This window comes from Pongo abelii, chromosome 22 (assembly GCF_028885655.2).
Source record: "Pongo abelii isolate AG06213 chromosome 22, NHGRI_mPonAbe1-v2.0_pri, whole genome shotgun sequence".
NCBI lineage: Eukaryota > Metazoa > Chordata > Mammalia > Primates > Hominidae > Pongo > Pongo abelii.
The window spans coordinates 52,514,780-52,536,927 of record NC_072007.2 but is presented as its reverse complement, the minus strand read 5'-3'; the positions used below and the strand labels follow the sequence as shown (position 1 = coordinate 52,536,927).

General features: G+C 50.4%; 1 protein-coding gene across 2 annotated transcripts in view; it reads right to left on the bottom strand.

The window, feature by feature from the left end:
* Window positions 1–7,159: 7,159 nt before the first annotated feature.
* UMODL1 (uromodulin like 1) overlaps window positions 7,160–22,148 on the bottom strand; it is a 75,400-nt gene continuing 60,411 nt past the window's right edge. For both annotated transcript variants that reach the window (XM_063720912.1, XM_063720913.1), the window contains 3 exons: window positions 20,087–20,171; window positions 12,486–12,688; window positions 7,160–8,060 (listed from right to left, as the gene is read on the bottom strand). In XM_063720912.1, the coding sequence (XP_063576982.1) occupies window positions 12,507–12,688; window positions 20,087–20,171 (267 nt within the window). In that variant the 3' untranslated portion in view covers window positions 7,160–8,060; window positions 12,486–12,506. The remainder of the gene's footprint in view (window positions 8,061–12,485; window positions 12,689–20,086; window positions 20,172–22,148) is intronic.

The following is a 22,148-nucleotide window of genomic DNA, read 5'->3' as shown; positions in this document are numbered from 1 at the left end:
GGCGCAGCCTAGCCAGGTGGGAGGGAGGCCCTGGCCTACCATGTGGTACAGGGGCAGAAAATTCCGTCATCAAAACCAATGTGGTCTTGTTTAGCCCAGACTCCCACCCAACGATGCCCATGGGAAATGGTGCCTAGGACATGACCGCGGGCAGCCTGGGCTCTGGTCTGGCCCCAGCTGTGTGATCTGAGGCAGGTTACTAATGTCTCAGGGCCTCTTTGTTCTACCATGTGGGGGTGCCAGCACTTGTCCCCCAAGATGGTCTCATGGAGAAACGTACATGTGTGCAGCTCAGCAGCTCTGGGCCCTGGACAGTGTGACCTAAGCGTCATTGACCCCTTTGAGGATGAGCACAGGTGCTTGACGCTGAGGGGAAGTGACTTCCTCGGCATCACTCAGCTGCCAAATGCAGAGTTCAAAGAGGACTCAAGTAGATGACACCAGCTACCCCCAGACCCTAGACATACCCGCCTCTGCCACCGTCAGGGGCTCCCACCTTCATTCAGGGCTTCTAAGTAGGAATCAGAATGCTTCTCACAGGAACAACCCAATAAGAAGGCACCACTCGCCCACCAAGCGCATTCTCAAAGAACTACGTGAACAGGCTCTGCTATCCTGCTTTCCCTAGCTCCCATAAAACGTCCTAGGAGATGGAGCCTTCGGAGGTCCGAGAAGCAAATATCAATGTAGACCCATTCAAAAGACACTCAAGTCCCCTCCTCCATGTTTGGGTGCAGGCTTGGGTGCTGTGAACCCAAAACACAGAGGCTAGTCTCTTTCCCTGGCATGTCACCTTCCTGTAGCTTCTCACTAATGAACCAACAGCATGAGGCCTTTCCCTTTGACACTGCAAATGGCCCAGGCCTCAGCCCATCAGGAGCACCCAACATCCTCCTGGCCAGAACGATAGGCTCAGAGTTGAGGATATCACGTAGGACATTTCAATCAAGAGATAACTCTAACCTTTTTAAATTTTATTTATTTATTTATTTATTTTATTTTTTTGAGACAGAGTCTCGTCTCACTCTGTGGCCCAGGCTGGAGTGCAATGGCATGATCTCAGCTCACTGCAACCTCCGCCTCCCAGGTTCAAGCGATTCTCCTGCCTCAGCCTCCAGAGTGGCTGGGATTATACACACGTGCCACCATGCCCGGATAATTTTTGTATTATTAGTAGAGCCGGGGTTTCACCAATTGGCCAGACTGGTCTGGAACTCCTGACCTCGTGATCCGCCTGCCTTGGCCTCCCAAAGTGCTGGGATTACAGGCGTGAGCCACCGCACCTGGCCTAACCCAGCCTTTTAATCAGTAGTTGGGGGAAGACCTGTTCTGTCTTCAGCTGGACATGCACAAATGAGCAATTAGTCCTGATTACTGCTCGCAGCTATTTGGGAGCTAAAAGGGAGCTTTGGGTTAAACTAATACCATGGAATGCAGAGCAAAAGGCAGATAAAATCTGGGCCATTGAGAGCTGCAGGAGCAAGCCACACCTGAGGTCCACCCTGGCCTGGACTTCTCACTTGCAAGGGGTCATAAATTGACTTTATCCTTAAAGCCTGTTGGAGTTGACATTTCCATTGTTTGTTGCCCAAAGTTCCCTAACCAATGCTAGCAACACCTTCACTTCACAGATGGGGTAAATATGAGGAAATGGGCTCAGAGAGATTGGGTGACATGCCCCACATAGGAGGGCTGAGATTCAACCTCCAAACTCTCACAACCACAAAGCCCATGCCCTTAGCCTCCCACAGTCTCACACTAGCTTGTGGGATGCAAACTAGCTATTCCCTGGGTTAGGAACTCCAGGTCGTCTGTCACTTTCTTTCCATCAGAACTGAGACAGCAGAATAGGGAATAGGGTGACCAAGGGTTAAGGTAGAAGCAAAAGAACAGCAGGTGCAGCCAGTTCTAGGCAAGATTAGGCAGCACACGGGCCACATCCTCACTCCTGTGATAACAAGACAGAAGTTTCCACTTCAGCTTCTGATTGGTCACAGGCCAATCCTTCATAGGGTCTGACTAATTGGAGGCTTCTAAAGGCTGCCTAGGGGTGTTACCAGATTATTTGAGTTTCATAAAAACCCTAAAGAACATTGTAATGAGGGCTCTTGAGCCACCTGCTGCAGCCTGCTCCCACTCTGTGGAGTGTACTTTAGCTTCAATATACCTGCACTTTATTTACTGTTATTTTGTTGCTTTGTCTTTTGTTGCTTCCTTCTTTTTTGCTTTGTTTATGCATTTTGTTCAATTTTTTGTTCAACACAAAGAACCTGGATGACACACAGTCAAGACCTTTTATCCGGTAATAGAAGTGCTTTGGTGTCCTGGGTGTCGCAAGTGAGGATCTACAGTCCTTGATGAGGGGAACGATTTCTGCCCACCCAAGGCTCAACAGTCCAGTCCCAGGCCACCCCCAGGACCCATGGCTCCCCTTGGTGTCCACACCGTGGTGCTTGCCCCTCTGGTGTCCACTCCCGGCACGTCTCCCCTGCCTGACCTTGATGCCAGGGCACATGGATCTCTGTTGACTCAGAGGGGCATCCAGGTCAGAAGCATGTCCATGTTGTGTCCCTTGTGACAGCCTGTGGAGTCATGCTGCCCCTTCCCTCTAGTCCTCATTGCTGCTTCCCAGGAGTCCCACTTCGCACAGGCCATCTCCTGCTATAGGGACAAGCCTTGCAGAATCAGCCTGCCTGGGCGATTGTCCCTACCCCCTGAAGCTCTTGGGGATCCCCAGGGCTCTCCTTGGCTCCTTCTCCCCTGACAGGCATCTGCTGTGTGTCCACAGCCGGGCATTCACCAGCAACAGTGCACAGACCCTCCAGCATCTGCCAGCCAAGGGCCTTTGCTCTGCCCGGGTGAGGTGGGGTGAGCTCCAGGCCAGCACAGACACCAGCAGTAGCAGGGGATGGAGAAAAGATCAAGCCTCATTAGCTGAATGATGACTTCCCACTTCAGCCAGTTGCCCACTTCAGCTATGTTTCTGACCACACTTTGAAATCTGCCAGGAGATGAGGGGCCAGACTCCCCCCCCTTGCCCACCCCCGTGCTGGAGCCCATGGGCTCCTGGGGGCATGCAGGGCCGCAGATGCATGGTGTCCTTCTCCCGGAAGGCTGCCGGGCCCAGCCTGCCATGAGCTTCCTGCGCAACCTGGGCAACTTTGGCAGTGCTGGACGCGAAGCCCAGAGCCCACAAGAGGCACCCAGCACCCGACACTGTGCGGAGGAGAGGCCCACGGGCCTGTCGGAAGGCGCCGCTGCTGCTGTGACTTTGGCAACAGAATGTGTGCTTCGTCACCTTAGAAGCCTGTGTGCTGGGCCCTCGGTGGGCAACACTGATCCTTACAAGGGCCTGCAACACGGCCCCATTCCACAGAACGCAGAGCCTCAGCACAGGTTAGCAGAGAACTGGGAGGAGCCTGCATCGTGGGACTCCCACCGCAGCCCTCCTCCCCAGGAGGGACAGAGATAGGGTGCAGGGGGTGACTCCCACCATAGCCCTCCTCCCCAAGAGGGACAGAGACGGGGTGGGGGGTTGAACAGCAGACATTTAATACTCCCTCTCTGGGACAAAGCAGGTGCTCAAACTAAAGAGGGTTGCTAACCATCCGGTCACAGCTGAGGACAGGCTTGGGGAACCCCTGTCCAGCCCCTCTTATCTGATGACTTACGGCATGCAGGGCCGTTCTGGATACTCACTTCTGGTTTAGGTGCTTATGTGGCTACCTCAGCAGACTCCGTCACCCTCCACAATAGACAGAGGTGTCACTGGGCATTGCGGGCGTCCCTTCCACATGCACAGGTCCTCTCCTGAGCCACAGGGATCTCACCTGGGCCTCTCCAGCACCAGCTCCTGGGGCTGCTGGCTCCCTGCCACCTGTCTTAGTCACCTGTCCATCTGCCCCTTTCCTCCCAGAAACGGGAAGGGAGGGAAAAGATGTCTCCCACTCTTGGGAAATCCAGATGGGAGGGTGGACATCCGTGCTGTGGCCCCCATGTAGACTCATTTGTCCTGTACTTCACAATCACTCAGTCTCTGAAGAAGACCAGCCTCACTATTTACAGGACCAGTTATTTACAGGGCCTCCAGGGCACCACCTTTGCACACATGTGCCCCGGAGCCTTCAGGTCTGCAGAACAATTTCAGACACACAAGAGGCTCAAATCCAGTGAAAGAGAACAAACAAGAGAACCCAGGGATGTGGTTGCTGTGGAAACTCAGGGGACACTCGGTTTCCAGCGTGGACTCCAGCTAATGTCGCCATCTAGTGGCCAGCATGGAGAGATGCAACCTGGGCCAGAGGGCCCACGGAAAGCCCCAGTGATTCTCCACTTCCATCAGACCCTCCTCCAACAGATTCTCTTCCATCAGTCCCTCCACCTCCATCAGATCTTCCACTTTCCAGTGATTCACAGCTTGGGATCCTGGGCCAGGAAGATTGAGATCCCAATAGTGTCTGAACATGAGAACCTCCAGGGACCCAGAACCCCAGGAGCCCAAGGCCCACTGGCCTTGGGGAACCCCTAAGCCCTCTTCCCACATCTCAGAGGTACTCTGAGTTCTAAAGTCTGCAAAGACCCTCCTTCCCATCCCCCACAGAAAGCAGAGGGTGGCATGAACTTTACACCCAATGGGCTAGGTTTAAATTGCAGCTCCTTCACTGGCTAGCTGTTTGGCTTCAGAAAAGTTGCTAACTGTCTCCATTTCCTCAACTGCGAAGTGAGAACAATCATTTGTGGAGGGCTTATAACGAGGCTTGTATAGAATACGTCCATGTCAGTCTCCCCCCTTCCACAGACAGGAGGATTTGAGTTACCCACTGTCTGTTAAGAGATCTCGGCCAGGCGCGGTGGCTCACGCTTGTAATCCCAGCACTTTGGGAGGCCGAGGCGGGCGGATCACGAGGTCAGGAGCTCGAGACCACGGTGAAACCCCATCTCTACTAAAAACACAAAAAATTAGCCAGGTGTGGTGGCGGGCGCCTGTAGTCCCAGCTACTCGGAGAGGCTGAGGCAGGAGAATGGCATGAACCCGGGAGGCGGAGCTTGCAGTGAGCCGAGATTGTGCCACTGCACTCCAGCCTGGGCAACAGAGTGAGACTCCGTCTCAAAAAACAACAAAAAAAAAAGATCTTCTGGGGAGTCTCCAAGGCCCTGAAGTCTGGCCTCACAGGTTGTGCATTACACAACCCTGGGGTGACATCTGCACTGGAGAGCAGTGAACAACTTCTACAGATATCCAAGGGCCACCCAGGGGCCCTCCCTTCCTCCTTCTGTTTCCACACACTTTGGATTTAATCCCTTAAGCCATGCAGTGGAAACAGTCTAGGATTGGAGGGTTTAAGCTACAAGCAATATGCATGCTGATAATAATCTTAAACAGCAGTCATGACACGGCAGCATCCCAAAGCCCTTCAAATGAAGTAATGGGAACAGGTGCACAAGTCCATATGCATAGATGTGCATTTTTCTGTTTCTCTCTCTTCCTTCCACCAGAGGCCTCCCTGGATTTACTGCACGTATTATAGTGTCCCCAGGGGTTTTTCTTCAGATGGATTGTGAATACTTGAGGGCAAAAACTCTGCCTCATTCTTCTTGTCTTCCTCATGTCAGTATATAAACTGGGACTCAATACACATTCCTTGGTTGGATGGATGGATGGATGGTTGAGTGGATGGTTGGTCAGATGGTTGGGTGGATGGGTGGGTGGGTGGATGGAGGTGGATGGATGGATGGAGGGGTGGATGAGTGGGTGGATGTGTGGGTGAGTGGTTGGATGAATGGATTGATGAATGGTTGAGTGGATGAATGGATGGATGGTTGAATAGATGAATGGATGGTTGGACGGATGAACAGACGGATGGATGGGTGAATGGGTGGATGGGTGGGTGGGTGGATGGATGGACAGACGAGTGGATGTGTGAACAGGTGGACAAATGGGTGGATGGGTGGGTGGATGGGTGGGTGAATGGATGGGTAGATGGTCAGATGGCTAGATGGGTGGATGAAGGGACCAGGTCAGGGGCATCTCACAGCACACATGCAATCATCACTTTCAGTACTTACCACGGCTCTCATCATCTGACTTCAGCGTCTCCCTCCCCGACAAGACCGTGTGCTCTGTGAGGGCAGGGCTTTGTCTGTCCCTCCCATCACTTCGCCCAGAGCACTAAGCTCAGGGCCTGGAGCACTGTGAGTGCTCAGGAAGTGTTTGTCGAAGAATAGACTTGGATGGGGGAGGTAGGATGACAGGAAACCAAGTTTTCATTATTACAGAAAACACAAATGAAAAGACGTGGCATATGTATTAAGATTATGTGAGGCCAGGCGCAGCGGCTCATGCCTGTAATCCCAGCACTTTGAGAGGCTGAGGCGGGTGAATAACCTGAGGTCAGGAGTTCGAGCCCAGCGTGGCCAACATGGTGAAACCCCATCTCTACTAAAAATACAAAAATTAGCCAGGCATGGTGGCCTGTAATCCCAACTACTCAGGAGGCTGAGGCAGGAGAATCGCTTGAACTCGGGAGGCGGAGGTTGCAGTGAGCTGAGGTCACACCATTGCACTCCAGCCTGGGCAACAAGAGTGAGACTTTGTCTCAAAAAAAAAAAAAAATTACTTCAAAACTGTAGATGAAGTTTGAAAGACAGAGTTTTTAAATATATGTCAATGACTTTATCTGAAATCCAAAGAGCCACACAGTCATGGGGCTCAACAGCTGTTTTTACTGAATATGTGTCATGCTCTTCCAAGAAAGGCAAGTGAAAACTCCTCAGCTGACATCAGAACAGCTGGACATGACTTGGGAAGAACCAGAGATGCGTTCCTGGCCTCCCCAGAGAGCTCAACACAACACCGGCCCTCATTGGATGCTCAGTGAGCCTGTGATGGACCATCCCAAATGGAGCATCCAGCACAACCAGCCCCATTTCAGTGTCTTATGCGATTGATTCTACTTGATCAGAATCTGTGATCCACACATATTACCCACTGTCATTCTTTACTGACTGAGAATATCTAGTAAATCAAAATACTCCTTTCCCCAAATGTTCCGTATGAATGACAATTAATTATATTCAACAAAATTAGTATCATGGGTTGAAAACTAAGGCCATGTTATAATTCTAAGTTCATTGAGGAAAAACACTCTACTTTCAGGTGTGAGCTATCTAATATAATTCCAATTTATTTCAAATAAAGTACAGAGCATTATCTCTTGGGATGATATAATGGAGAAAATTCTAGACTAAAATACTTAGATTTTAGAACCATTTTCTTGCTAATTCATTCTGTGACCTCAATTAAGTAACTCATCAGCTCCTCTGGTTTCTCATTGTGTAACTGGTAAATCACACCTCCCACTGTGGTCGGATTATATGAAAAAACGGCTGTGAAAATGCTCAGAAAAATGTAAAGAGTGATGTGTACCTATGTTATTTCTACTTATTAAAAAGGTTGTCACATTACTAGAGTGCCTTTTGAGTCGCTGTTGTGTAAATAAAAGCAATACCTTGGTACACAGGAGAAAAGTCAAAGAGCATAAACATCCACTAAAAATAACATTAGCAGTATATTTCTAAGACTGACCTATTTTCAAAAGAGCGTCAAGAGCACGATCGGGTCTCTCTGAGAATGTGAAATATTCTATATTTGCCAAAGGGTGATGGACGCCAAGGGAGGGCAAGCCCAGGAGGGTTCTGTGGGCTGGTGTGGAGGGTCACAGGTCTGGGAGGTCTGGGCTGTGGGGGCCGCACAGGTGGTGGTGTAGCCGGAGCACCCCCAGCACTGCCCCCATCTTCTGCAGCCCCTTCATCTGCCTGTGGGCTGTGGCTCCTCTAGGACCTACAGGACGGCCTGCCTCTTCAGGGCAGACGGTGGCTGCTGTCTTCCTTTCTGGGCTCACCCAGGCTCTGGCAGAGCCCACCCATCAGAGCAGACCCCCGTTAAGGCTTGAAGAGTTAAGAACCAAGGGATGGGTGGAGGCACAGAGAGACACTGGGGATCCCGGGGGAGCCCACCAGGGAAGCTCTGAGGTTCTGGAGGCAGGTTGACTCACGGCGACCTGTGTGGAGAAAGAGGTCACCTGGGTCAGCTTGCATGCAGGAAAGGTAAAGTTAATACAGAAAACCCCAGGAGGATGCATAGTGGAGGAACCACCAACCCGAGGACATGGCGTCTATGTTTACTGGAGAGGGGCAGATCAAGCCCCAAATGAAAAGGCAGCCACTCCCAGAGTGCCCAGTGGAACGGGGACTGTGGGGCTGTGCCTGACCTCAGGTGAGCGATGCTCCTGCCACGCCAACTGGTGGGGGTGGCTGGTGAAGATACCTGAGCCGGACAAGCACACGTGGGGCCCCTGCACCTTTGCACCATCAGTGGAGAACCCACCAGGACTCTGGGAACATCTCTGAGTGGGGCTGCCCAAGGGTCAACCTGGTGGGGGTGGGTGGGTTGGCTGATGGTTTTCAAAGAGCAGATGTCTGCAGGAACTTTAGAACTGGTGAGACAGTTCTCACTTCGAAAGACAGGAGCCCCAGGAGAACAAAGAGAGATGAGAGGCCAATTTTCCCTCGGATGTTTTAATTTCGAGGAGGGGGACATTCAGCATGACCTAGGCACCAACCCACAGATTTCCTTAGAAAGCTAGCGGGATAGTGTTGGCCTCATCCCTGGGATTCACATCTTAAATATTAAGTAAAAGGCACTGACATTTCCTCGTAACTCTATCTAGGGAGATGCCTGGCTTCTAGCACTGGCCCCGTCTATGCTGTAAGGGTCCTGAGACGCCAGAATCATGTGCATGTTAGTTACCAGGAGTCCTGGCAGGAGAGAGGGAAAGACAAAGCTAACACAAGCGTCCCCCTCGCATGAGCAGCATCACATCCACAAGCGGGTGGCGTTTTCTCTGAAGTTGCCTAGCAAGGGCAGCATGGAGGTTGCCTTTTGGAAATGTGTGCTGTAGTCTGGGCTTTGCTGGTGACCTGGGAGGACTGGCTTGAGTTCTCTGGGCCCCATTTCCTCATTTTAAGATTGGAGCCAGTGTCTACTACACTTTGCTGAGTTGTTTCAAAAATCTGTTATCTCAAGAAAATAAGGACCTGAGCACAGGGAAGATAGGCTTGGCTGGAGAAGCTGCCTGCCCAATGAAGAGGGGGTGGGCTGGTGTTGACAATGTCTCCTGCCCAGGATGGGAGGCAATGGGGTTGGGGAGGAGGGGTCTTCATGGCCCAAACCCCATGGGCCCCAAACCAGAGGCCAAAAGCTACCAAACTGAGGAAGCTTCCTTATTTTTCACTATTAGAGTGTAAAGTTGAACTGAAACATCACTGTTGTTCCCTGCAGCTTTGGGATTCCCAGAGGTGGCTGAGGACCCAGACCACAACTGAGCAGCAGTGCCTAGCTCCCGGGGAGGCTCAGGGGTCCTGGGAAGGCTCCCTCCCTGTAACCACAACAGTTGCTGCCTCTAAACTGGGACACCTGGCATCCCCACTGCAAGAATTAAGAATTGTGGATCCCCTTGCACAGCTGCTAAAATACAAATTCTCCGGGTCTCTGATGAAGGGGAAAGGCAAGGGGCATTGTTCTAAGGATCCATCAGTCATGTGAACACTAGTGTAAGAAAAGCTCTAAGCTTGGTAGCTAAGAGAGCTGACCCCAGAGCCCAACGGAAATCCCATGCAGCCCCAGCTCGGCCACCTCCTGGCCACGTGACCTGGGACACCTATCCCTTCCTGCCCTGGAACTCCCAGCCACGTGACCTGGGACACCTATCCCTTCCTGCCCTGGAACTCCCAGCCACGTGACCTGGGACACCTATCCCTTCCTGCCCTGGAACTCCCAGCCACGTGACCTGGGACACCTATCCCTTCCTGCCCTGGAACTCCTAGCCACGTGACCTAGGACACCTATCCCTTCCTGCCCTGGAACTCCCAGCCACGTGACCTGGGACACCTATCCCTTCTTGCCCTGGAACTCCCAGCCACGTGATCTGGGACACCTATCCCTTTCTGCCCTGGATTTCCATCTATAACACAGGATGCTAATAACAGCACAACCTCACGGGGATGTTGGGAAACAACAGACATTGTCAACACCAGCCCACCCCCTCTTCATCGGGCAGGCAGCTTCTCCAGCCAAGCCCATCTTCCCTGTGCTCAGGTCCTTATTTTCTTGAGATAACAGATTTTTGAAACAACTCAGCAAAGTGTAGTAGACACTGGCTCCAATCTTAAAATGAGGAAATGGGGCCCAGAGAACTCAAGCCAGTCCTCCCAGGTCACCAGCAAAGCCCGGACTACAACACACGTTTCCAAAAGGCAACCTCCATGCTGCCTTTGCTAGGCAACTTCAGAGAAAACACCACCTGCTTGTGGATGTGATGCTGCCCATGCGAGGGGGACACGTGTTAGCTTTGTCTTTCGCCTCTCTCCTGCCAGGACTCCTGGTAACTAACGTGCGCATGATTCTGGGGTCTTAGGACCCTTACAGCATAGACGGAGCCAGTGCTAGAGGCCAGTCACCTCCCTAGATAGAGTTACGAGGAAATGTCAGTGCCTTTTACTTAATATTTAAGATGTGAATCCCAGGGATGAGGCCAACACTATCCCGCTAGCTTTCTAAGAAAATCTGGTGGGTTGGTGCCTAGGTCATGCTGAATGTCCCCCTCCTCGAAATCAAAACATCCGAGGGAAAATTGGTCTTTCCTTGTTCTCCTGTTGGCTTACAGGGTGGGCAGTTGATACGGTGTGGATCTGTGTCCCCACCCAAATTTCATGTTGAATGTGATCTCCATGTTAAAGGTGGGGCCTAGTGGGAGGTGGTTGAATCATGGGGTGGATCCTTCATAAATGGTTTAGCACCATCCCCTTGGTGCTGTCTCATGATAGAGTTCTCATAAGATCTGGTTGATTAAACATCTGTAGCACCTGCCCCAACCCCTTCCTCCTGCTCCAGCCATGGAAGATGTGCCTGCTTCCCCCTGGCCTTCCACCATGATTGTAAGTTTCCTAAGGCCTCCCCAAAAGCTGATGCCGCCATGCTTCCCTTACAGCATTTGGAGTCAGCAGTCTCACACGCTGCCAGATAAGCCTCGTGATTGCTTCTCTTCTTCTTTATTATTATTTATTTATTTTTGAGGCAGGGTTTCCCTCTGGAGTGCAGTGGGGCGGTCTCAGTTCACTGCAACCTCCACCTCTAAAGCTCAAGGGATCCTCCCACTTCAGTCTCCTGGGTAGCTGGGACCACAGGTGTGTACCACCACACCCAGCTTATTTTTGTATTTTTTTAGCGATGGAGTCTTTCTATCTTGCCCAGGCTGGTCTCAAACTCCTAGGCTTAAGCGATCCTCCTGCCTTGGCCTCCAAAAGTGCTAGGATTACAGGCATGTTCTTTTTTTAGAAAAATCTCAAAATTTGGCCAGGCACAGTGGCTCACGCCTATAATCCCAGCACTTTGAGAGGCTGAGACAGGTGGATCACCTGAGGTCAGGAGTTCGAGACCAGCCTGACCAACATGGAGAAACCCTGTAGCTACTAAAAATACAAAACTAGCCAGGCATGGTGGCGCATGCCTGTAGTCCCAGCTACTCGGGAGAATCTGAGGCAGGAGAATCGCTTGAACCTGGGAGGTGGAGGTTGTGGTGAGCCGAGATTGTACCATTGCACTCCAACCTGGGCAACAAGAGCAAAACTCCGTCTCAAAAAAAAAAAAAAAATCTGAAAATCTTTACAAAAGTCCCAGTCTTGGCATTTCCAACTGAAGGTTTACACTAACCATACTGCCCTCCATAACGCTTGCCATTCATTTGTAGTGAACTATGTGCAGGCCCAGGAGACACAAAAGTCCACGGGGCAGATCAAAGAAGCATCTTCAGCCTCAAAAGGTCATACGTAAGTCGGGGCTGCAGGCCTGAGCAGCAAGGTGTGGGGGGTCCACTGTGGCATCCACACCACATGTGACAATCCCTACGAGCGCCAGGTTTCAGGGACACTCGGCTGAGGACCATCGTTAGGATCCACCAGCGATTGAGGGCGTCAGACCCCATAGCGGGGCTTCTTGGGCATCTTCCCATTTGAATCTCACACCCTCCACGCGGCCGGCACTGTTACCATGGTTTCTTTTACAAATGATGAAACCGAGGCACCAAGAGGCTCAGGACCTTGCCCGGGGGGCCAAGAGAGTGGGTGGCAGAGACGGGACTTGTGTTGGGCCCCTGGGTCCTGCGGTCACCCGTGTAGCACTGCCGCTGGTATCGTGGAGCCAGTCCAGCGGGTGTGTGAAGCGATCGAACCTTCACTAACCTACCTGTAGTTTCCCCTCTCTGCCTGCTCATGGTTGCTTTCTCAGAAGGGAGGCTGCATGCTCCGTAAAGGGCCACAAAACACAGACACATGCAAATCTACCCTTGGCCGAATCCTGCTCGGCCATCCCCATCACCATGGATGGCAAGGCAGGACACGCGCATCAGATGCCCCCACTCCGCACCCACCTTCCTGTCAGCCTGCACCTCCTATTCGTAGAACACCTGGTAGCGGAAGTTGTTGGACTGGATTTTAAAGTTGTATCTCCCATTCATTCTCTGGTAGCGCACGATCAGAAGGGTGGCTGTTCCCGCCACCAGCACGAAGATGGCCACCACAATGAGGACCACGTAACCGGCGCCCAGGCCTGCTTCTGCACGTGGAGGCTCACCTCGGGGAGGAAACAGGCACAGGTGAGAGATCTACCCAAACGGGAGGAAGGCGATAGAGCAAGCCCTCCACCTGGATCTGGGGCTGATGGATCTGAAGCACGGGGAATGCAAGGCCCACGTGTGCACCTATGTGCCTGTGGGTTACCAAAGCCGAGGGAGGTGTCCAAGCCCAGGACAGTGTTGCAGTCAGGACAGCACAGCCTGGGGAGGCCTGGGCCATGAGGGTGGGGCTGCGTGGGACCAGCAGTTCCTCCTGGTGGGAGGGGGAGAGCCCAGCCAGATTCCCTGCATGGAGACACAGGTTGGGCCTACACAGGCTCCACAACACAGAGGAATAAGCCATCCCCAGACCCAGAGGAGCAATTAAAAAATAGAGAGTGTGGGCTGGGCGCAGTGGCTGACGCCTATAATCTCAGCACTTTGGGGGGCCGAGGCCGGCGGGTCACAAGGTCAAGAGATTGAGACCATCCTGGCCAACATAGTGAAACCCCGTCTCTACTTAAAATACAAAAACTAGCCCTAGGGCATGGTGGCGCATGTCTGTAATCCCAGCTACTCGGGAGGCTGAGGCAGGAGAATCACTTGAACACAGGAGGCGGAGGTTATAGTGAGCTGAGATCGTGCCACCGTACTCCAGACTGGTTACAGAGCAAGACTCGGTCTCAAAAAAGAAAGAAAAAACAAAACAAAAAAAAAACAAAAAAACAGAGCGTGGACCCTAAAAGATGTGAAAACTGATTCAAACAGCTATTTGCACACCCACGTTCACAGCACCAGCCAAAGGGTGGCAACAACTTAAGTGTCCGCCAGTAGGTGAATGAATCCATACACTGTGGCCCCACCGTGCAATGGAACGTGACCCAGCCACGAAAGGAGTAGAGCGCTGACCCACTGCAACGTAAATGAACCCTGAAGATGTCACGCTGAGTGAAAGCACTGAGTGAAGGAAGCCAGGCCCCAGAGGCACTGATAACATGATCCTGTTCATAGGAACTACCCAGAACTGGACAGAAAGCAAACGAGTGACTTTCAGGGACGGGGGAAGGTGGATGGGGAGGGACTCATGCGTATGAAGTTGCATTTAGGGTGAGGAAAATGTTTTGAAACTACATGGAGTTGGTGGCTATACAACACTGTCGTACTAGACACCACTGAGTCGTTTACTCTAACACAGTTAGCTTGAGGTTACGTGAATTTCATCTCAGTTTAAGTTTTTAAAAACTGTGCTGCCTGAGAAAGATGCCAGCTGCCTGCTAGCTCTCTGGCCGGCCCCCATGAGCCCAGGCGGAGACGTGACCCTCTGCCCACCGTGTGTGGGTATAATTCTTTGTCAAGGGCATCTATAGCCACATCCTGCACCACCCAGTCCCCTCCATCTCGGGGTGTTCATCCCCACATATCAGGAAGGTCTGCATTGGAAACAGCCTTCCTGTGCAACCAGGAGCATCTGAGATCCCATTTTCATTCCCTGTATTGATTTCTGGGCAGTCTGCCCAGAGTGGACGCTGCTGTGTGTCCCCCAGGGAACAGCATGGAGTGTCACCATCAGCAAAGCCGTCCAACAATGGCACTGTGGGATCCCTGGGGTGCTGAACATAAGCCAGCTAGAACCAAACCATCCCTCCTCCAGAGAGAGGGACAGGGAACACCTCCCCACCTCCAGCCAAAGTGACTCCACCCTCCCCAAGCAACCGAGGCCCCCAGATCCCGGCCAGCCACTCCCCCAGACAACTCCTAAATCACAATGGCCACTAAATCCAGCCCCCAGGGGCTCTGTAGTGGACCTTCCTGCTGGGCCTCGAGTGACGGGCCACCTTGCCAGCACAAGGGGCGGTGCCGCCCTGAGGATTCGGAGCAGAAAGACCAAGGAGACCTGCTCCTGCTGGCCCCTTGCATCCCGAAATGGCCCCAGACTCTCAGCCCTGGGAAAGACCCATCCCTGTTCAGTTGCCACCTCTCCAGCTAGGTTTCTGTGACCTGCAGCTGTGTGCTCCGAAACGAACCACTAGCTCAGGGCTGGCCACAGGGGGTCCGCAGGCCAGTGCTGCCCACTAACTGACACCAAAGTCCAGGAATGCTTACTCCCCATGGCCAGATGAGCTAGAAGTGGAGAGCAAGCCCTGAGAACTGTGGATGGTAATTTCCCGCAGCCACTGGCGAGGCATCCTGCCGAACAGGGCATCTGTCTCCCTGTTCAAGGAGGCTCCACACATGTGACGTGAGCTGCATACGCATCACGACCGTCGGACCACATGTCAGTCCATGATAAGGGGGAAATTTAAATGATGGCCAAGACTCAGCAATGGCTGCTTTTGTAAAGGGGGATATAACCCAGTGAGGGAAAGGGAAGAATGCACGTGGGGCTTAAAACCTAGATGCTGGGTTGACGGGTGCAGCAAACCACCATGGCGCGTGAACACCTATGTAACAACCTGCACGTTCTGCACATGTATCCCAGAACTTAAAGTAAAATAAAAAATTGCCAGGCAAGGTGGCTCACGCCTATAATCCCAGAACTCTGGGAGACCGAGGCGGGTAGATCCACAAGGTCAGGAGATCAAGACCATCCTGGCCAACATGGTAAAACCCCTATCTCTACTAAAAAAATACAAAAAAAATAAAAAATAGCCAGACTTGGTGGCGCGCATCTGTAGTCCCAGCTACTCAGGAGGCTGAGGCAGGAGAATCGCTTGAACCTGGGAGGCAGAGGCTGCAGTGAGCCGAGATCGCACCACTGCACTCCAGCCTGGGTAACAGAACAAGACTTTGTCTCAAAAATAAGTAAGTTAATTAATTTTAAAAATTAAAAAATTAAAAAAGAACCCGGGTTCAGAGGAAACAGGGCCCTTCCAGGGGGTTTGAGTTCCAGCTCAGCCACCGCCTGGGGCTCCTCAGTCTCCCCACCACTGAGCAGCCACAGTAATTGCTCCAGGCCCTTCCTGCTGGGACACTGAGCACTCCCTGGACGCTATCCTCGAAATTTCTCAGCCTTTTAGCACACGGACACGCTCATGATTGTGAAATGAGTGGGCCGGCTAGGAAAGGAAGGGGCCATGGAAGATTTCCAAAAACTGAATATGCAAAAATTATGATGCTGATGTACTATTTGTCGGTAGCAGACATTCGGGGAAGATGCCCAAATGGATTCTTTCTTAAACTGTCAATATACAGGGTTATCTATGTGTTGAATTGGGAACCCCTCACCCCCTGCAAAAACAGATATGTTGACACTTTGGGAGGCCGAGGCGGGCAGATCATGAGGTCAGGAGATCGAGACCATCCTGGCCAACATGGTGAAACTTCATCTCTACTGAAAATACAAAAATTAGCTTGGCGTGGTGGCCCACACCTGTAGCCCCAGCTACTCTGGAGGCTGAGACAGGAGAATTGCTTGAACCTGGGAGGCAGATGTTGCAGTGAGCCAAGATCACGCCACTGCACTCCAGCCTGGCAATAGAGTGAGACTCTGTCTCAAAAACAAAACAAAACAAACAAGACAAAACAAAAAACAGATATATTGAAATCCTAACCTTTAGTACTGTGGGGCATGGCCTTATTTGGAAATGGAATTGTTGCAGGCGCAAGTAGCTAAGATGAAGTCACACTGAGGTAGATAGGCCCCTAGTCCAACATGACTGGTGTCCTTATAAAAAGAAGGCCATGTGCAGACGGGGGCAGAGACTGGAGGGAGGCAGCTGCAAGCCAAGGTCCACCAAAGATTGGGCACATCCAGCAGAAATGAGGAAGGGGTAACGGAGGACTCAGCCCTACAATGTTGCGAGGGACTGTGGCTTTGCCAGCACCTTGATTTTGGACTTCTGGCCTCCAGAACTGAGAGAGAACAGGTTTCTGTTGTTCAAGCCACCCAGGCTGTGGGACTTTGTTATGGTGGTGCCAGGACATCGTGAGTGTGATGTGAGAGCTGGGGTGGAGGGAAGCCTCAAAATGAAGCCAGCTCAGTCCCCAGGAGACAGAGAGGAGGCAGGTTATGAGTAGCCTGGATCTGCACTCACAGGCCCTGCTCACACAGGTACCAGCTGTGTGAGCTTAGGCACATTCCCTAAAATCTCTGAGTTGTTCTCATTTCTTCCCTGAAGTGGAGGTGATGGTGATGGCAGGGACAGAGCGTGGGAGCTCAGAGGCCGTGGATAGTGGTGAGGTCCTGAGGAACCTGTCTGCCAGCCTCCTTTCATCTCTGCGGTCTCCAACAGTGTTTCTGTTAATATACACTATTAAAATGTAGCCAAGTCCCCACCAACTGGGAGATTCCATGTGTCTAAATGATTTTGCTGTGTATTTGTATTATAGTCATAGATGAAACAAAAGCTACTAACACAATGAGAAAGAATGTTGAACAACATGAATATTTGCAGTCCTTGTTCTTCAGCCTGAGCAATTACACTCTTATTACATTCGGTGCTTCCTGCTTTGGTTATGCCAGTGTAGTGCTCTACTGGTTACAGTGAAAAGTAGCACTTATTCAATAACTTCTATGGGCCAGGCTCTTTATGAAGTAGGAATTATTATTATTCCCTTTTCCCAGATGAGGAAAATAAGGCACAATTAATATGCAGCATGCACAAAGCTACAAAATTATTAAGTGTCAGAGCCAAGTTGTGAATCCAGGGAGCCTAGTTTCAACCTCACAAATCTTAGCCTCACAAAGAATTCTTAGTTACCATTAGACACTCACAACAACCTTATGAGGTAGGCAGGGCATGTTGCAAAGAAAAATCAGAGTATCTGAAACATAGTAGATGAATGAATTAATGAATAAGTGGGTGGATGGATAGATGGATGGATGGGTGGGTGGATGGATTAATGAACAGATGGATGGATGATGGAGGATGGATGGATGGATGAATAGATTGATGGATGGATGAATGAAGGGATGAATGATAGATGGATGAATGGATGATAGATGGATGAATGATGATAGATGGATGAATGGATGATGATAGACGGATGATGGATGGATAGATGGATGGTGGTTGAATGTGTGTATGTATGGATGGATGATAGATGAATGGATGATTGGATGGATGGATGGATGGATGATGGATGGTTGATAGACGGATGGATTAATTAATGGGTGGATGGATGGGTGAACAATGGATACATGGATGGATGGATGGATGGATGGATGATAGATGAGTGCATGGATGGATGGATGGATGATAGATGAATAGATGAATGAATGGGTGGATAGATGGATGACCGATGGATAGATGGATGGATGGATGATAGATGAGTGGAGGGATGAATGGATGGATGGATGATAGATGAATGAATGATAGATGGATAGATGAATGAATGGGTAGATGGATGGATGGATGGATAAATGATAGATGGAAAGATGACAGATAGATATATGGGAGGATGATGGATAAACCACACAGCTCATAAGTATCGAGCCTATAATCAAATTCAGGTGTCCCAAGTCCAAGTCTAGTGCTTTTCACCCCCTAGTCATGACATTCCCTATGATATCAATGAATGAAGGAGGAAGTTTAATTTCTATTCATGAAAGAACACATTATCTGTTAATGAGAACATATTTCACACATATGCTATTTCTTATAGGGTGAAAGAAATAGGCTGACCCGTTCTTCCCAGGAAATTCAGAAAATGAAGAGTGAGGAGAAGCAGGTTGTTCCAGCATCTTGGCCAACAGTCACGTGATGACCAACTCAAGGGCCTGGGACCCAACTCTAGAGATTCTGAGTGTGTGAGTGTGTAGGCCTGGGGTGTGGCCTGGGACCTGTATCTACTTTTTTAGTTTCCCAAATTCTTTAAATGAGAACCAGCAGTTGAGTCACTGGCCAAGACCTCCCTCCTCCTGTTCCCCAGCTTCATGGCCAAGACCTGAGCAGCATTCAGATTCTGGCTTACACCCTGCATCCAAACCCCAGAAGTTCTCACACAGGGAAAGAGAGAGAAGGGAGAGGGTCATCAAGATTAGGGAAAAAAACAACAAAAAAGGAAAACCAGCTAGGATTAGGCTCAGCAGCAAGCAAGAGAAAAAAATCAAAATAGCAGTGGCTTAAAGGACATGGAAGTTTCTTTCCTTCTGTCATAAAAGTGGGAGTCAGGCTGGGCACAGTGGCTCACGCCTGTAATCCCAGCACTTTGGGAGGCCGAGGCAGGCAGATCGTGAGGCCAGGAGATCGAGACCATCCTGGCTAACACAGTGAAACTCCATCTCTACTAAAGATACAAAAAATTAGCCAGGCATGGTGGTGGGCACCCATAATCCCTGTTACTCGGGAGGCTGAGGCAGGAGAATGGCGTGAACCCGGGAGGCAGAGCTTGCAGTGAGCCGAGATCACGCCACTGCACTCCAGCCTGGGCAACAGAGCAAAACTCCGTCTCAAAAAAAAAAAAAAGTGGAGGTCAGAACCCAGGCCTGCCTTGGCCGCTTGCCCACAGTGTCCTGGGGAAGCCAAATCCCTCCAAGGACTGGGCCCCACAGCCCTAAAGAAGAAAGAGGCAGAGGGTAGGCACAGATGTCTTTTAAGAATGGTGCGCCTCTAAAAATTGTCACATGACTTTCCCACTTACATCTCATTGGTCAGAACTTACTCACATGGCCACACTTAGCAGCCAGGAGGTTGGAATTACAGTTTTTATTCCTGGCAGCCATGTACCAGCAAAAGCTATTCCTATGAAAGGGGAGGAGAACAGATACTATGGGACAACTAGTGGTTTCTCTCTTAATACCCAAAGCACACAATTTCCCTCAAATCAATGTATTTTTTTTTTTCAAAATAAGATGATGGACCATATAGAAAATAAAATGTTTTTCTGGAAAGTTGATGTGGGGTTTTGAAAATACATGCAATGTAATTGGCTGATGGAAGTTTTAAACTGAGGGGGAACAGACATGCCATTTTTTGCATCTTTTGAATAAAATAGCTTTTTCTTGTGCATGCACATTTGTGTGCACACACACACACACACACACACACACACAAGTTGACATGGCCTGATTATAGCTTGAGTTCTTATTTCTTAACAGCCCACTGGATGTATTTACCCAGTGTCAGAAAACTTCACCAGCTTGATATTATGCAGCTCAAAACATTTCATTATGTAACTTTGTGCCTGGCCTCTTGAAGCCTCAGTCTTTTCATCTGTAGCATGGGTATGGTAATAGCTTATGCTCCATAGGGTTGCTGAGAGTAGCACATTACACTCTGCATGTAAAGAACTTAGTGCCAGGCTGACACGTAGCAGCTCTCAGTGAATATTAACTATTAGTATTTCTATTATCATAAGCCTCTTAGAAGTCTCTCAAGAGTTCTGCATTTCAAAACAGTTGCTTTTTTGTTTACATGCTGGTGAGAGGAATTGGCTGCATCTTTTCTTTCGTTGTCTAAACCAAGTCATCAACTCACCTTCAGACCGGATGAGGGGTCCCCAGGACATCTGGTGTGTGGCAGAGGTTTCACTATTTTGCATCAACCGAAAGTTATTGCAATTCTGGTTTTTTTCCAAGGAGAGAAACATCAAATTAATTGAACAACATTTATGAGAAAGGAGCTACTATCAAGGATGCTATGTGATGCATGTGATCTTATCCTGCTAGAAGTTGCAAGGCAAGGGGTCTGAGTGTGATCTTATCCTGCTAGAAGTTGCAAGGCAAGGGGTCTGAGTGTGATCTTATCCTGCTAGAAGTTGCAAGGCAAGGGGTCTGAGTGTGATCTTATCCTGCTAGAAGTTGCAAGGCAAGGGGTCTGAGTGTGATCTTATCCTGCTAGAAGTTGCAAGGCAAGGGGTCTGAGTGTGATCTTATCCTGCTAGAAGTTGCAAGGCAAGGGGTCTGAGTGTGATCTTATCCTGCTAGAAGTTGCAAGGCAAGGGGTCTGAGTGTGATCTTATCCTGCTAGAAGTTGCAAGGCAAGGGGTCTGAGTGTGATCTTATCCTGCTAGAAGTTGCAAGGCAAGGGGTCTGAGTGTGATCTTATCCTGCTAGAAGGGGTCTGAGTTTAGACAGAGGGGTGGGAGACCTGGTGAGACCAGGGTGGTGGGTCCTGGTGCCAACAAGAGGCAGGCCCAGGCGTCAGTGGGGAAGGAGGTGAGGTCTGCAAGAGCAGCAGGCTGGAGAAGACCCCTTGAGCTGCTTTTGGTTCCTAGAGCTGCTTCCTTGGGTCCCTTGAGGACTGTGTCTTGGTCACAGCCCTCAGAGTCCCTCTGTGTTCTCCAAAGGCTGCTGCAGCCATTTGTTCCCCTTTACACCTTTGCCTTACAAAAAAGACTGCCTGGCTCAGTGACATGGTGGGATCTGCTCACTAGATGCCTGAGATGGGCTGCAACATGTCCTCCAAAAAGGGACTGAAGTCCTAAATCCCAGCACCTGTGCATGTGACCTTATTTGGAAACAGATAATCAAGCTGAGGTCATCAGGGTGGGCCCAATCCACTATGGCTGGTGTCGCTCTGTATAGGCGAAATTTGGACACAAACATAGATGTGTACTGAGGGAAGGCAACACAGAGACACAGGGCAAATGCCTTCTACCAGCCAAGGATCGCCCGAGGCCACCAGAAGCTGGGAGAGAGGCCTGGGACAGATCCTTCCTTTAGAACTCTCAGAGGGAACCAGCCAGCTGACACCTCCATCTTGGACTTCCTGCCTCCAGAACTGAGACAATACATTTCCACTGTTTAAGCTGCTCAGTTTGTGGTACGTTCCTACAGCAGCCTGGAAAGCTCATACACTATCCATCCTAAAGGAGCTTGAAAAAAACACTGTGTGCTGCTCCTCTTGTAAAGAATCTTCTTGTAAAGAACTTGAGAGCCAGCCGCTCCCTGCAGAGAGGAAGCCTGGCGGTGGCCGTCCGTGCTCCTGTCATCTCTGAGGCTCCGATGGAACCAGGGGCAGGCTCCTCGTGTGTGGCCCTCAGCCTGCTGTCATTAGGACCTGAGATTCCTTCTGTCCCATTGCTCAGGAAGATCTAGTGTTTGAGCAAAACGGACACAAACAGAATCAGCCTTCCTTGTGTTGCTTCTCTATCCATGTCCTGCAGACGCTTAGAGCTTGGTCACCCAGGAAAACAGCCGCGTTCTGCGACGCGTGCTCAGATAAGAGCAGGAACAAGCACTCCCTCCGAGGAGAGAGAAGCATTCGGTCACTGAGCAAAAAGCAGTGGGGCACCCTAAGCTGTCCCCTGCCTCAAACAGCAGGCGACCAACACATGGGAACCTCATGTACTTGTCTGTGATATAAAGCACAGTTTTCAAACCTCAGGATTACAAAGCATATTTCAAATTCAAAAGTCTAAGGAAACAGGAATGTAAAATTATCCCTGCATGAATGTTGAACAAAGGAAAGGGCAAAAAGCTTTATTAAATAACAGAGTGGCTGATATTTAGTATGTTCCATCAATGTTGTTAAAAATAATATTTAAAAAACATTTTTACACCTATAAATCACCTTAGAAGCACTAGGTATCATGGCA